The 15,754-nt window shown below is 38.4% G+C and overlaps 2 protein-coding genes across 3 annotated transcripts in view; one reads left to right on the plus strand and one right to left on the minus strand.

Moving 5' to 3' along the window:
- Positions 1 to 3,857: 3,857 nt before the first annotated feature.
- srd5a3 (steroid 5 alpha-reductase 3) lies at positions 3,858 to 6,959 on the minus strand. Its single transcript, XM_023339186.1, has 5 exons — positions 6,706 to 6,959; positions 6,337 to 6,488; positions 6,071 to 6,256; positions 5,873 to 5,998; positions 3,858 to 4,332 (listed from the first exon to the last, which is right to left on the minus strand). Exons 1-5 carry the CDS (start codon positions 6,927 to 6,929, stop codon positions 4,073 to 4,075), a joined length of 948 nt encoding a protein of 315 aa, XP_023194954.1. The 5' UTR covers positions 6,930 to 6,959; the 3' UTR covers positions 3,858 to 4,072.
- A 5,994-nt stretch (positions 6,960 to 12,953) lies between these two features.
- kdr (kinase insert domain receptor) overlaps positions 12,954 to 15,754 on the plus strand; it is a 31,571-nt gene continuing 28,770 nt past the window's right edge. For both annotated transcript variants that reach the window (XM_023339727.1, XM_023339728.1), the window contains exons 1-4: positions 12,954 to 13,260; positions 14,567 to 14,660; positions 14,753 to 14,955; positions 15,131 to 15,252. In XM_023339727.1, the coding sequence (XP_023195495.1) occupies positions 13,194 to 13,260; positions 14,567 to 14,660; positions 14,753 to 14,955; positions 15,131 to 15,252 (486 nt within the window). In that variant the 5' untranslated portion in view covers positions 12,954 to 13,193. The remainder of the gene's footprint in view (positions 13,261 to 14,566; positions 14,661 to 14,752; positions 14,956 to 15,130; positions 15,253 to 15,754) is intronic.

Genomic DNA, 15,754 nt, shown 5'->3' on the forward strand with positions numbered 1-15,754 from the left:
ACACCTGATTGGACAGCGAAGGATAATGACGCTCTACGTATGTGATGACGAGCCGAGTGGAGAATTCGGTGATTGGACAGTTTTATTGTCGGCATTAGCTCAAAGTTAAGGGAATTTGTCGTGGAAATTTAGTGAAGCAAAGTTCAAATAAAAGCTAGGTATTAATTAGTGTCGTCTGGCTAACGATATTAGTAACAAAGTCCATATTCTACATACGAGCCGACTACATTGAACGAGAAGCCACCCTGCCACATGTATAGCTTCAGCACACTTTACGGTCAGCATGACCCAGGACTGTTTGTGGTCTCTTTCATAACACTTACTTCTCTGCACAGTTCTTTTTTCAAGATGGCCCATTCAGTCTGGTGGAAGTTTGAACAGTCCAGTGATATCCAATAATGGTACTTCGTGCATAATTTAGCCTGAACGTGGATGTTTTCTTTGAAAAAAGAAACCAGACCAGTCTCTAAAAGTCCCTGCCTTTCTGTGTAACACTCAAAGTGTGTTACTATTAAAAACACTCACACCTTGCTAATGCTAAATAATGTTTTTTATTTACCAACTGTAACATTTAAATCATTGATCAGTGTAGCAAATTAAATTATGTGTTAAGTTTTGATAAAATGCATTAAAGTCACTTCAGTAGTTTAAAGTCTGAGCTGAAAAACTGTTAATCGAGTCAGTTGGAAGGGATGTGGCTACTTCTATATCTTTAGCTAGATAGGAGAAAGATAAACCAGTAACAACGAGAGGACAGGACAGGTCTTTTTTTTTAGTTCTGTTCAGGCAGCCTGACAATATCATTGATGTTTACCGGTACCAGTGACATTCTCAGGAGTCTTAATCACCTGCTGAACAGCCTTGCTGTCCGAAACAGGCCTCGTCTTGACAGCTTCTGGTATCTTAGGTTAGAATAAAAAACTCAAACTTTCAATTTGTTACACTTTAGCTGCAATAATGGAAACAAGCGTATGAAAATTTGCCCCACATCTCAGTAAAAAATAAAGGAAAGAAAAGCGGTACTGGAAAAAGTATGTTTGACTTACTTAATTTGACATTTTTTCTCACAGTTTCCGTTACTTACATTTGTAGTACAGAAGACTGAGGGAAGAAAAGCAATTCTAGAAATCTTAAATTATATCAATGCTTATTTGATAGCACTTTATTTGAAGGGGTGTGCATAAGACTGACATAGCACCTGTCATGAACATGAAGGCGTCTTCATGAATGTTTATGACTGGTGCCATGAAGTGGCATTCTATAAATTATAAACTTAACTATAAACTTTTAATTCAAAGTTGCATTAAAAGTGTCAACTTTGCATTATTCTGCGAATAATGACATTTCAATGCAAAGTTGCTTTAAAACTTGCTCTAAAAGTCGATTAAAACTGTCAGCTTTGCATTAAAAGTTTCATTATTTACCAATAAAATAGTACCGGAACAATATTCAAAGCATATCATCAGTGGTTTCCAATGAATATCTACGAATTGTTAATGGACTGTTGGACTGCTGAATATTGCAGTGAAATATCCTTTTGATAACTGTTTTGCTCAGTGTTGTATAAAGTACTGAAATCTCAGAGTCAAGTAAAAGTACAAGTACCTCTCCAAAATATGACTTTGGTAAAAGTCGAAGTCACTGACTGAAATGTTACTTGAGTAAAAGTCTTAAAGTATCTGAAACTTCTTGTACTTAAGTATGGAAATTACTGTAAAAATGGATGTACTCAAGTAATGTAATGAAAAGTACAAGTAAAAAGTAAAACAAAGCAAATGCAGTTTGAATGACATTTTTTATATTTTGGTAAACTTGTCAAATACACTTAAAATAATGTACACAACCAAGTGCAGGCAAAATTGAACCTGCTAATAGATATACCTGCAGGCATCATTTAGTTAAGAAAATTAGGTGCTTTACCTATAGCACAAGGTTAACTTAACCTGCTTTACAACTGAACCAGCTTCTTAGTAAACCCTCCAGGACAGAAAATACAAAGTTTTTGTAAGCCTTAAGTTTTCCCTTCAAGTAAGGTCAGTGCTGAAAATGAGAAAAATAAATAGTACAGAAAATGCGGCCAACATGAAGAAAAAGAGCTGTTACGATTACTCTACTTCACAAATCAGTGAATCAGTCAATAGGTGGTGCACACAACTGGTCATTATGCAAAAAAAAAAAAAACCCAGAAAACTTTGGAGCGGGGGAGGGGGAAGGGGGGGGGGGTGCTGCCCACTGACGCGGCTCAGGGATTACGTGACACGCAGCGCCGTGCGCAGTGCCCTACAATGCACTGTAAGCTATGTAATGTGTTTTGAGGCAATTGACCAAAATCCCGGACAATTTTTAAATTCCCCCCGGACATCTTTTTAGGTCTGAAAAGTAGGACATGTCCGGGAAAAAGAGGACGTCTGGTCACCCTATCACCAGCTGGTGGTTCCCCTGGAGCCGTGTCCGACGTAGTTGCAGTCGTTGTGGTCTCCGTCTCCTCCTCCATGTGGCTGCTGCTGATTGCGAGACTTGCTTTGTGTTTAATGGGAGAAGCGAAACAGGTGTATCCTATTGGTGGTGATGAACAAGCCCAGGCTAGTAGGCTACGGACTTTGTTCGGTAGCCTGCTTGCTACTTGCTAATCAGTAGGTGGGGTCAAAACACTTTGTTTCTCTCTCTCTCGCTTTTTTGTAACGAGTAACTAAACCACACATTGAAAATGTATCGGAGTAAAAGTACGCAATTAAGTTCGGAAATATAGTGAAGTAAAAGTGAAAGTCATCAAAAATTTTCATACTCCAGGAAAGTATGAAGTACTCCAAAATATACTTAAGTAAAGTAGTGAAGTATTTTTACTTCGTTACTATACAACACTGGTTTTGCTATAAAAGGCCCTGATTGTAGGTACTGTCAGATTTGTAGGCAAAAGACTCCGATGCAATTCTAAATACTTTCATAGCCCCAGCAAAAAAACAATAATCTGATAAAAATTTGAAGTCCACATGGCCCACCCTTTATGAATGCAAAGACTCCTGTGAGAGTCCGATGCTTTAGTCTGAGAATGATCAAAACCACCATGACTGCATAAATGTTTGTCCATTGACATGCGATCCGGAGAGCTCCGTTTACTCACCGGTTGCACATGAACGCCGGGCGAAAATGACCCCACAGCTCTCTGCAGTAGGTGTTATTTTCAAAGAGTGTGAAGACAGAGTTAGCCTTCAGAAAATACATTTGTTGTATTCTTTAACGTGCATTTTCTAAAATCACCCTTATTTAAAAAGTTCTTTCTTTGTTCGACCTGAAATGTAAAATTCCACCTCGTCAATATGCATAGACGGCACTCTTGAAATTCTCTTATGGCGTTTGGTATTTTTGTGGCACCAAGAGATTATTAGTGGCCTCCAACTGGACAGCCAACCTGGACAAAACTTCCTGGAAGCGCTTCAGAATAAACAAACTTATTTACCCTCAGTGCCAAAGCAACAACAGCCAGCTTCAAACTTCACAAGCATCTTCTTTGTTTGTGGTGTATTGTAGTGCCTACGTTACTGTGACATTTCGGGTCATTTATTTTTTTACGCAATCAAACCATTCTAATGTCTTCTAAAAACTATTTTGCAAACTTCCATTGGTATCTCTAGTGATCAGCTCTGTACCACTGTCCAGACTGGTGCAAAAAAAAAAAAAAAAATCACAATTGTCGCCCCTAAAACTGTGGGATCAATTCTCCCAGCACATCAGCTAGATTCCAAACCCCATGCTTCTATACATGTATGAGAGGAATTATTTTTTTTATTATGTCATTTTTATATTTTACCATTTTGGGTGTTTTATTATTTTAATTCAAAACACTTTGCATCAATGGCAATTGTTTTACATCTTTATAAATAAGTTTCAACTTCAACTACAATAATATGAAATGTTGTAACAAGTAAACCCATGTTGGCGTAACATAAAAAAATTCATGTGTTCATGTATGTCATGTATAAAACAAGATCGGACAGTAATAACAACACTGATTTAAGGTCCATTGTTTGCATCTTGTATCAGAATCTTCTGCCTATTTGCAGTTGCAGAGAGCTCAGAGCACAAAAGGTATAAAAGCTCTCCTGTGCTTTGGGTACGACTCGTACTTGCTGACGTAGAGGTCGTGACAAAGCTGTCCAGCCAGTGCCTGGTTGAAGAGCACGTAAAGGACCACCAGCCACCAGGTGAAAGAGAACCCGCCGAGAGCGAAGCCCAGCGAGACGTAAATGAGCAGTTCGGCGAAGTAATGAGGACAGGAAACCAGCTTGAACCAGCCCCCTTCTGGCACCCGGTGAGCCAGAGTCTCCACTCTTCCTAAAAGGAGAAGCAAACAGGTCAAAGAATGCATTTAGGTTTTTCACAGCAGTTGCAGCAGAACATGTGTTCTCATTCGTATTAGTAATGGTGGCTGCGTTGCTCTTTTTGCTGCTCTCTACTACACTTCTTTGTGACAACTAAGACGTGTTATCTATTTCAACTTCAATACTTTTGTCTTTTTAAAAATTATTACACTTACTTTGCCCTTTCATCCAATTTTATTTAGAATTTTTCATCTTAATATCAATATCTTAATACATATTTTGATTGGTTTTTTTTTTGCCACACTTAAATCATTAATAACCTTATCTTCTGCCAAAGTTTGTTTTTCTCAGCTCTACAGTATGCTGTGTCTATTTGTCTAAATGTTATTGTAGTTTTATTGACTTAGATCAGCATTTTCTGGTGATTTTTCTGATTCTGACCCTTCGATGTAAACCGTCAGAGTAATTGAACCTTTAAAAGTGTGTCACGTACACCCTTTACAAACTGATCCTACTATCTCTAAGAAATCTACTATTCTGTATTTCACAAGTATCAAGGCAGCAATTTTTGTGATACAGCATGAAGTGAAAATGTGTACCTCACTATTCTTTGTTCAAATAAACCTATTTTAATAAGTTAAAAACATACTTTGCAATGAACACCTTGTGTAATGAAGACTTGAGAACACTTGATTGCTGTTCTGATTTAAGTTTTAATTTAACCATACGCGTTTTGTTTTTGTCATGTCTTAAATTAGAGACGGAATATCTTCAATCTGTGCTTTTTGCGGTCAATGTTTTGCAGAATTCAACTTTGTACAATGTCTTTGTAATAAATCTAATGATTGAAGTAAACTAACCTGAATTTGATGAATACTATCTAATTAAAATGTATGGCAATAGAGTGATTTAAAAAAAATAAATAAATAAGAGTTTCCTGACAATGTCAGTTATTTAAAAAAAACAAAAAACTAAATCGACCAAAATTGAAGTAGGCAGGTCAGGCTTTTTAAATATTAGTGTTGAGTCAAAAATGTGAAACCAGTGCACAGCAAGTGAGAAACTTACCTATTCTTTTAAGATAAGGATATTTTGAAGCATGTCTGTTAGTAGATCGACCGCAACGAATCGACTAATTTTAGCTTATTTTACTTGTGCTACTCCAAAAAGTGCAAAATGACAAGAAAAACACCCAATATTTACTGTACTACATACTTGAAAACCACTGCTTTAGCAGGTGTGTGTATTAAAGGTTTGCTGTACTCTAGAAAACTAAATAATAAATGTCATAGATAGCAACAGTTATAATAACTATATTATTTTAGTAGCAGTATTAATTGTTTGTTTCCTCTTTCATAAAATTATGAAAGAGGAATAATAATAATGTAATATTTCACAAAAAAATATTACATTATGCTTCTCTCCTCAGGGCTATTAAAACATTAGTCTCATGTTATGCCTGTGTGTGATTGTGTTTCACCGACACCTAAAGTTTCATCAGTCTGTCTAGTAGTTGGTGGAGTTAAATTAAACTCCGTCGCTCACAGACTGACCTGACTTTCCTTTGCGTAGCCCAGCCAGCAGGACTATAGACTGATGCTGCAGGAGAGAGGCCGCGACGAAGAGAGCAAATCCGGCCGCACGAATCCAATCCGAGCGAGAGAGGAGAGTCCCAGGACCTAATCAAGCAGCATAAGCATTTGCATCACCATAGCAGAACGGCACATGACAGGATTAGTAGAGAATCTAACCTTTTGCCGTGCGATCCGAGCAAAGCACAGTCAATCCCAGCACAATGTAATACCCCAGGCCAAACAAATACTGCACCAGATGCATGGCCCCATCAGAAAACACGCTGACAAACAGACACTCCAGCAGCCTCCTGAGGGAGTGGACACACAGCAGCAGCTGCACCAGGACCGTGGACAGCTGCGGGGCTGCAGAGAGGAGACCCACCCCCCCATCAGCGAGGATCGGACAGGAAATGAAAACTCCTAATAGAGACGAGCTAGTTTACCTTGGCCAAAAGAACTGGGTACACCAGTTAAAATCTCCAACATCCCAGTCAGCCATGATGGGTATGACTGCAGCTGGTAGATGAAGTTGAAAGACAACAGCAGAAGGAAAATATTCCAGCAAATAGAGATGGCATAAAAGTGCCAAAACCACCTGTATGAACAGAACAGGCGTAGGTAGCGGTTTCACTCAGCTAGTGGTATCTCAACCCAAACATTCCTGTTATTTATAGCAAATAAAAATTAACACACTTTTTCTAAATTAAAATATATATATATATATATATATATATATATATATATATATATATATATATATATATATATATATATATATATATATATATATATATTAATACATAACTTGTTACCGTTTCGGGACGTCAAACACTCGCAACCATTGTGCTCGGTGCAGCTTCTGTTTGGTTTTGCCGTAGCGAATCAGATCCTGAAACAATGTGAACGGACTGGACTTCCGGTACTCTCCCGGCAGCTGGGCTGAGGCTTTGTGAACGATAAAAGCTACAAGGAAACACAGAGCCAGAAAGAACCAGCAAGTATCTATCAGACTAAGGCTGAGGGAGGTCCAAGTCATGTTAGAGCTCAGCTGATCGTGGACAATGTTTTGTGCAGCGCAGAAAATGACTCCCGGAGAACGTTGACCGTGCTAATGGTTCCGCTGTCACACAAAAATTCCGAGGTTGTGGCTCCAGAGGGCGCCCTTGTTTCTCAACCGTTCACGTTCTTGGTTCTTGGTTCTTGGTCATCGTTCAGTCTGTGTTGACCACATGGTGAATTTTTCGATATTTTGTCACGTTACATCCTCAAACCTCCGTGTATTAAATTGGAAGTGAATGTACAAATGAGTACAAGTATGTGAAGAGGACAGAAAATGATACAGATAAAAAAAAAGGCATTTGTGCGTATGTATGTTGCCACACACGGTTGCAGCTGAGCAAGTGGACCCAACTCAGAGTGTGGGAGCTGAGAACAGATAGAAAAAACAGAAAGCTATGCCTTTGTTACTCACTGTCTTCATCGTTAAATCTGAAGATTGTTCTATATAAACCCTGGTGTTTTAAATGTTACGTTTAAGTTATAATACCCCCCAGATATTCATTTCTATCTACCTGCTGGTTCTCAGTCATCCAGGACATGACAAAACTAAAAATGGCTTAAAAATAAAGCAACTTAAGTTATAATTTAAACAGCCCATAACTTGTATTGGGAGCCATTTCAATAAATCAATGTTTATGAGGAATTTTATTAACAGCAGTTACTCATTAAAGCTCTTTTTATTTAGAACCGTAAAGTTTTGTAAAGGTGTAGCAGAGATTAGATCAGTGATACTGAACAAAACTTGTATCTAAGCAACATTTGAATTTTAGTTTTATTTCTCAATAGGTTGCTTACTGAAAATAAAACATGTTTGATGTGCATTACTAGTCATTTTTGGTCCTGCAGCTTGAATGTGGTTTGAAAACCGTTTTAAACCACATTTTACTTTGCATTTCACTGTAACTTTGCCGACCTCCCACAAAATCGGTCTTAAGAAATGTTCCTGTTTATGGTCCCCCCCCCAATAATGAGATGGGATTTACGCCCTTGAGCACGGATTTCCATAAGCGGTGTCCAGAAAATGCATTTCTGCATTTTTGGATGCATGGCAAACTTATCTGCAAGTGAGCTTAGTTCTTGCAGGTTGACCAGTCATCAGTGTGTGTTCCCTCTTCACAATGTGACGCTTAAACTCAGTGTGTTTTGAACGGAGAACTTGGCTGGACCTTAGAGACAGCAGATTCCAGAATGGCTCTTGGAGGAGCACGGTATCCTGTCTGAGGAAATCTGGACCGTTTCCTGTCCCCCCAACCGTTTCCCAGTTCCCAGTGCCAAATACGGGATCCTCAGCTGGACCTCAAAGATTTGCTGAAGGTGTCTGTTTTAACTGTAGTTCCCCAAACATTTTAGAAAGAAGCTTTCCAAAAACAACCAGACTGACAGACGGTTTAAGAACTCATGTTATTAACTCTTACATCTTTTATTCACTGGATATGTACAGTGGGATTTGTTGGGATGCAATTCAGATAATGTTTTCAGAAGTTGACATTAGTCGTCGTTGATTTAGAAAAGTCCAAGTTGGGAAAGATGGAGGTCTGTACCAACCTTAAATCTGAAAATCTGACATGGTTAAAACTGAATTCACTGATATGCACCGTGAAAATTTTATTACATTGTTTATGTTTTTATTTTCACATTTAGTTTTGTCTTCACTTTCTATTTATCATAAGTTCAATCTATTTTTCATCAATTTATTTTAAATAAAAAACTGATAAGTTAACAAAACCCTAACCTGCTGCAGCTATCTAAGGCTTCACACTTACAATGTATAAGTATAATCACTATAATTGTCAGAAAACTTAATAAATGTTTTGTGTATCTACAACATATATGCAAATGGGGCATTATTGTAAATACTTTTCCTCTCCAAGTATTTAGTATCAAAAGTTCTGAGCTCCAGAAGTTTAGAACATTGAGAACAAAACGTTAACAATTCATAATTTCCTTCATTTTATGAAGTAACCCATGAGTCAAACAGTGGCTTACTTCACAGCTGTAAACCATAACAAGAGCTACTATGTTACTTTTATAACCGGGTGTTAAAACCTTTTAAATGAATAAAAATATATTTTTTGCTTTGTTTATGCGTTTGCCATGTAAGTGGCGGAGCAGCCTCGCGGTTCAGCTGCATTGTTCTCCCTGATTCTTTCTGCAATGTGCCCACTTTAATGCAATGCACTCTCATACAATCGGCTTCCCTCTCCGTTTGTGCTTCATCGTGTAAACGTTTTGTGGCCATTCTTTTCGCACTGAATTGTGGGAGGCTGACCTTTAAGATCTAGAGGTCTGAGAACATAAACCACTCAACCACCAAGATGCAAATTTTAAGGCAAGTTTGAGTTTTGAGATAATTGCATAGGCAAAATGTCCCCTAGAACCTCATGAAGTGAGGCTTTTGTGTGCTGTTGGTATACCACATAAAATCCCAATAATATACATTAAAAAAAATCTATTTGACACTATTTACATCCCATAGGTATAATTTTAATCATGACAATTGTAACTTGCTTTATCAAATATCTTCTTATTGACTACAAGTCTGTAGCTATGCTATTTTTTCTCATCTTTTCCAGATTTTAAGATGAGAAAAATCTTTCACAGGACAGAGCAAAGCGCTGCGTAGGCCCATTGTAATCGTACTGTTTCTTCTTTTTTTAATTTTCCCAAATGAATTTTGCAACAATTCAAGAGCAAGTGCAGTTCTTAGAAGAGAGGAGGGAAACATTGCTAGGATGGCGTGAAAAGGTCCTTGAGCCATTGGTTGACTAGAGATCTGACTATTTTTGGACAAACTCTTTTACACAAAGCTGAAGGAGTGTCCAAATTAATTTATCCAAGCCGTTCTGCTTTTATCTCCGACAAAAATACTAAGAAAGCCAATTCAATAATCTTTCAGTTCATCTGGAGGAACAAAACTCAGTGTTTTCGACAATGTTGTCTTATTAAAGATTATGATAAGGGTGGAATTAGAGCTTTAGATTTTGAGGCTCTGATTGGTTCATTCAGAATAAATTGGCTGAAGACCTACAGTATTTGTTGCTTTCCAACTCAACGTGGTTTCATGTCCCTAAAGCCATATTTAATATAAGCTGGGTGGCTTGGATATCTTGCTTTAAATGTGATTTTGAATTAACCAGGATTCCCATTTCACTGTCTAATTTTCATAGACCAGTTTTGAATTTATGGAAAATGATATTTACCCACAATTTCACCCCACATGGATCCGTATTGTGGAATAACAGATCAACATTGGTAAATGGAAAATCAATTTTTAAAACTGACTGGCATGAAAAAGGTATTCTAGTTGTCACTGACTTAATGGACAGTAATGGTGTTTTGTTAAATCATAGAAAATTTGCCAACAAATTTAATCTGAACGTTACTTCTTATGAAGATATTCTAGTGTTGCGTCATCTTTACCCAAACTGAAAATTGGAGACTATAGTTTGACTGATATGAGGTGCAACAATGTTGCACTTGTGGCTGCCTTCAAATCTAAATTGTTTAATGATCTCAATAACAGTATCTTGGTAACAACAAATGTGCCTATAATTGAGAGGGCGTTCTCCAAGTACGTCAAATCAAGTACGCTTCAAAATCTCTCACAATTTTTACCCAGTGGCAGATGTTTTTGCACAAAAGGTTTAAATTTGATGCAACATGTTGTGCCTTTGGTGAATGTCCAGGAGAATCCCTTCATCGTCTCTTTTTTTTCTCTTGTCCCCTTTCTTGTAAACTGTGGAGAGACGTTAAGAATTGGCTGTCCCTTAAAACTGGGGACATCCCAGAGACAACCATCACTCACATGTTATACTCTGTTGAAGACTTTGATAGCCAAATATCTGACGCGGTAAATATAATATCATATACACTGCTGGAAATGGAGAGGTTCTACTCCTTGTTTTGATTTTTTTTCTTAACCATTTTAAACTGTATTACACCTCAATGAAACATCTGAAATCCATTTATGCAAAAAAAAAAAAGGTAACTGCCAGCATCTCTACTTTTCTTTTGTTTGAAATCTTGCTCTATTTTTATCATTTGCCTTACGTGCTTGTCTTTTATAGTCTTAGCCCCATGTTTTGTTTTCTTTTTCTTTTTTGTACCTATGTTGCAATGTTTTGTATCTCAACTGATTGCATTGCAAGTTCAGTTAATGTTCTACTTCCAGTGTAGTTGCGTTTTGTCGCCATCTCCTGGTCATTCATGAGTAAATGAAGTTTTTTTTTTCCTGTTGCGTTAATAAGCATGTTGCAGTAACAATAATAATAATAAAAAACATAATAAAAGTAGCAGTAGCAGCAAATAACTGAACAGTTTGCCAATCATTTGTGGCACTTGAGTTAAGGTTTAAATTAAGACCAGATCAGTTTTTGGCCTTTTGAACAGAAAGATGTTTTTTACTCTCTTACCATAAAACTAGAGTTTCATTTCTTTGCATGTCTGGACTCAGTGAAGGAATGCCATGTCAATTTCACCTTTAAAAGACACTGATTAAGAAAATTGGTGACAAGTTCAGTTCTTGTTAAATACTTTAGGCTATACGGAGTCATCCAATACATTTTAAAATGACTGGAAAGTTAATTTATTTCAGAAACTTTATCACTAATTGAACACATTGTGTAGATTGATTACACACATGGATGTCTGACGTCCTTTTATCTATGTTAAGAGTGACGATTTTCCTCTAATAGTTAATGAGAACAAAAATTTCTACTTTGAAAAACAGAAATGTGAGCTTTATGAAACGTATGCCCGATAGCTACTGAAAGGTTATTATTTTTAAAAGGTACGTTTTAATCTGACAAGACTCAAAGTAATGGAAAGAAGAAGAAAAAAAACAACAGTGGCTGATGAAACGTCCGAGTGGCCGATTAAACATTTTCTCTACCAGTCGCTGGTAGAGAAAACTCTCCAGCCACTGGAGAAAACTTTTAATTTCCACCCCTGATTATAATACAGAGCATGCAGATCTCAGTCTGCGGCTGTGCTGCATGCAACGTGACAGTGGAGAGGCAGTGAACAGAGCTGCGCCCTACGCTGACTAACTGCATCTTAACACCTGAAATAAAATGATTGATGCTGGACTACCTACTGGCAGAAAGAATATGCTTGTTTTTGCCAGAGCAACTTAAATCTAGTTTTCTTTTATTATGCTTCTAAATTACAAATAGTCCTAACATATTGTCAGTGCACACAGCACTTCATTCGAATCATTAGGATCTGTACTCTGTCAATAACTCAAAACGCCCAATTAGGCTTGTTCATGGTTTTCATATTTACAAAACAGTCCCACACTTCACGTAAGGAGGAACAAAAGCAATGAGTTGAGAGACTAATATCTTCATTTCGGGTTATATATGTTATGATGTTGCGTCATTGTGGGGACAATTTTAAACTAGGTGGTCCGTAAGAGTTTGTTAAATAGGATAAGTGGTCCTTGGCCTGAAAACGTTTGAGAAACGCTGATCTACAGCCTTACATATTGCAAAGGCTGACATTTTCCCCCATTTATTACAAAACGGCAAACTCAGAAAATCTATCAGTTTTGCTTATTTTGATTAAGTACATGCAACAAGATTTAGATGAACTAAGTGAAATGTATCTAATTTATGCAACAATCTTTCGCTTTCTGCTTAGGGTTATTTACATAGATGATTAAGGTATACTTGAATTTATTGTGATTGCATTTACTTAAAAAAATATTAGTGCGAACTGCTACAAGGATTTGATTAAAAAAAAAGAGTAAATCTTACTCATTAGTTTTGTCAGTGTAAGGACTGGATTATGTTTGACAAAACTGCACTATAATTGGACTACATTAGCCCAGGCGGATTAGCAAATGAGACAACCATTCCAGTTTTGATGAGGCGGCTTGAAAACGCCTGGATGAGGCTGAATGAACAGGTTCAGCAGGGTGTTGTGTGGCTGCAGATGCCCCTCCCTCCCTGCGGGCCTCTCCTCTCGCTGAGGCGCCTCTCTGCATCCTCAGCAGCAGCAGCAGCAGCAGCAGCGGCTCAGTGAGAAACACACACAGGCGCCCTGCACTGCGCGCTGACCGCTGGCCGTGTCCATGACTCTCGGAACTTTGTGTGAAGTGGAACAGAAAACCTCGTTGCTTCATCATGGACTCCTATAATGAGGAAGTTTGATTTATTGTTTTTCTTTTTTTTTTTTTTCATTGTTGCTCTGAAGTTTTTGTCGATACTTTGATGAGGATTCAGTCCTTGGTTTTTGCCCGATGATGAAGCAGGCGGTCTCGTTTCTTCTGCTGCTGGGCATTTTTCTGGAAACATCTGGTGTAGCTGGTAAGATGATGGAATAAAAAAACCTTTTTTTTATCTACAATGCAGAATGAAAAGTGTCACATAGGTTGTAAGTACTGTGAAATATAATATTCTTTAGTTTCAGGTACTTTTTTAAAACTTTATTGACTGCATAGCACCAGTTACTCAGCATATTTAGTCGTTTTGTCTCTTGTTTAAGCCTTGGCTGACTTTTATGTCCATGATTTGTGTTTTGATGTCAGATCATCACAACTATTTTGTCTTGTTTTTGGAGCATTTTCTAACTTTTAGACCTGTTGCCAAAGAAACATTATTTGTGACCAGTCATCTATTCTTTTTAATTTTATTTTTGATATGGCTACTTTGCTATAAATGCATAAATGTGATTAATGTGGCTAAAACTACACGGGTCTGTTCTAAAAAAGCTCTATGTTGTGTATATTGTTTTTTAAATTTACTTTACCACAAATGCTCCCATTGAGTTTCAAAAGTCTCTTTGGCAATGGAGCCAAGAACAATGCAAATAAGACTAAAAATTTAATTTAGAAAATCTAAGCTGCATTGACCCAATGGGTTAAATCTATATGTATGGTTCTGGAAGAACAAGTTTACTTTTTATAGAGAATCATTTCATAGTGACCTCCTGGTCCTTATGTCGCTTTCACAATCACAAAGAAATCATGTGCTGAGGTTCTGATTGGCCACAATGCAATTTTTTTTTTCCATACAGTAAAAATGTGTCCTTTAGGGCCACAGAGTGAGGCGGCGGTCAGCCTATATCCTTTGTAACAGGAACCCCCACCTAGGGTCACACTGTGCCGGACTACTGAGCCCGACCCAGCCCATCTTCCCCCGCTTCCTGTTTTGACACAGTTTCGCCATTTTCTGCGGCGCTGCAAAAAAAATGGCCTAAAACAGCAGTTCGAAAACATAACGCTACAATGGAAAAATGTTTTCTTTTTTTTTCTTGATTGTGCTTTCAGTTTCTACCTTACAGCCTCCACTTCAAACCCAACACACACTGCAGGCCCTTGCGTATCTTTATTATGGCCACTTTGACTTGGTTGGTTCTCGTCTTTATTTATCCCAGAAAACATGCTGAAAACAAGACTCTGTCAGCCCACATGTTTTGTCTCACATTCAGTTATTAATAATCCCATCTGATGAACTCTGACCACATTCAGACATTGACAGAAGTCTTTTCTCCTTTTCAACCAGGTTGGAGCATTAAATGCCATTCAATGGGCTTTCCAGGTCATTCCTATGAGGGCTGATTGCATTTTGAAACAGTCTTTGCCCTCATTAACATCCCTGTTTCTCTTTCCAGGCCTCCAGCTCCGGTTCACGCCCGATCCACCAACGCTCAACATCTACGGCACCCACCGGATGAACAAATCCGACAACCTTGACCTAACATGCAGGTTTGTGCAACGTCATCATTGTTCTTTCGCCCGTCACCGTTCAGAGTATGCGGTAAAAGCGGTGAAGTCTTGCATGCGTGTCGTTCTGCCAGAGGTCGGCAGCGCCTGGTGTGGTCCAACCCCCCTGTGAGCGCTCGCCTCTCCACCAGCGACTGCAGCGGATCAGGACTTTTCTGCACGACCCTGACCATCACCAACGCGACCGTGAATGAAACCGGACAGTATCGTTGCTACTATAAAGACCTGAAAGTCGAAGACGGCAAGACGGCGGCAGCGGTTTATGTCTTCGTCCGTGGTACGACTCCTTGTTCCACTTCTTTTTCTCATGTCGTTTTATTGTAAAGTCAAAGCAAAAGACCTTCTAGTGCTCTTTTCTTAGACACATTTTCAGAAAAGTCCTGCCTCCGGTCTCACTGGGCCTTAGTTTATACTTAAAGCATACTGACTATCTTCACTTTGTCTTGTTTCAGATCCCAAGGTACCATTCGTGCCCTCTGAAAAGGAGTACGAGGTAGTCTTCATTCGTGAAGGCGAGCGGGTGGTGATACCCTGCCGAGGCTCAGTGGAGAATCTCAACGTCACGCTCAACACCGTGAGGACGACTCCCTTCTGTTTTAATCTCTTACACTGACATTCATAAGCATTTACAACACGCAGCCACATTTGTAGGACGTGAAGTGCAGTGACAGCGTTTTCAGATGACGATTTCTTTTTTTTTTTGTTGCTGTGGAGAAACTCACCCAAACCAGCCTTGCCCTGCGTGAAAAAGCGATTACCCACTAAAGCTAATGGTTGTTTTTCCACCCTTAGCGGTAACAATAACCATCAAGTGGCTTTAACTGGCAATCAGTCAGTTTATATCAATGAGAAGAAACTGAGCATTATCAGTCCGTTTTAGGTCATTGGCTGCATTACTCAAGTGCGCTTTAGCTTAACATTTTTTTTTTTTTTTGGAAAGCTGAGCTCATTTTGACTGGCCACACCCGAGCCTGATTATTACCAGCAAGATATAATCAGCAAATCACTTAAATAGAACTTGTTTGGCTTCCTGAAATGAGCTAAAAGGTCACACAAAGCAAACCCGTCGTGGCTTG

Source organism: Xiphophorus maculatus, chromosome 9, assembly GCF_002775205.1.
Source record: "Xiphophorus maculatus strain JP 163 A chromosome 9, X_maculatus-5.0-male, whole genome shotgun sequence".
NCBI lineage: Eukaryota > Metazoa > Chordata > Actinopteri > Cyprinodontiformes > Poeciliidae > Xiphophorus > Xiphophorus maculatus.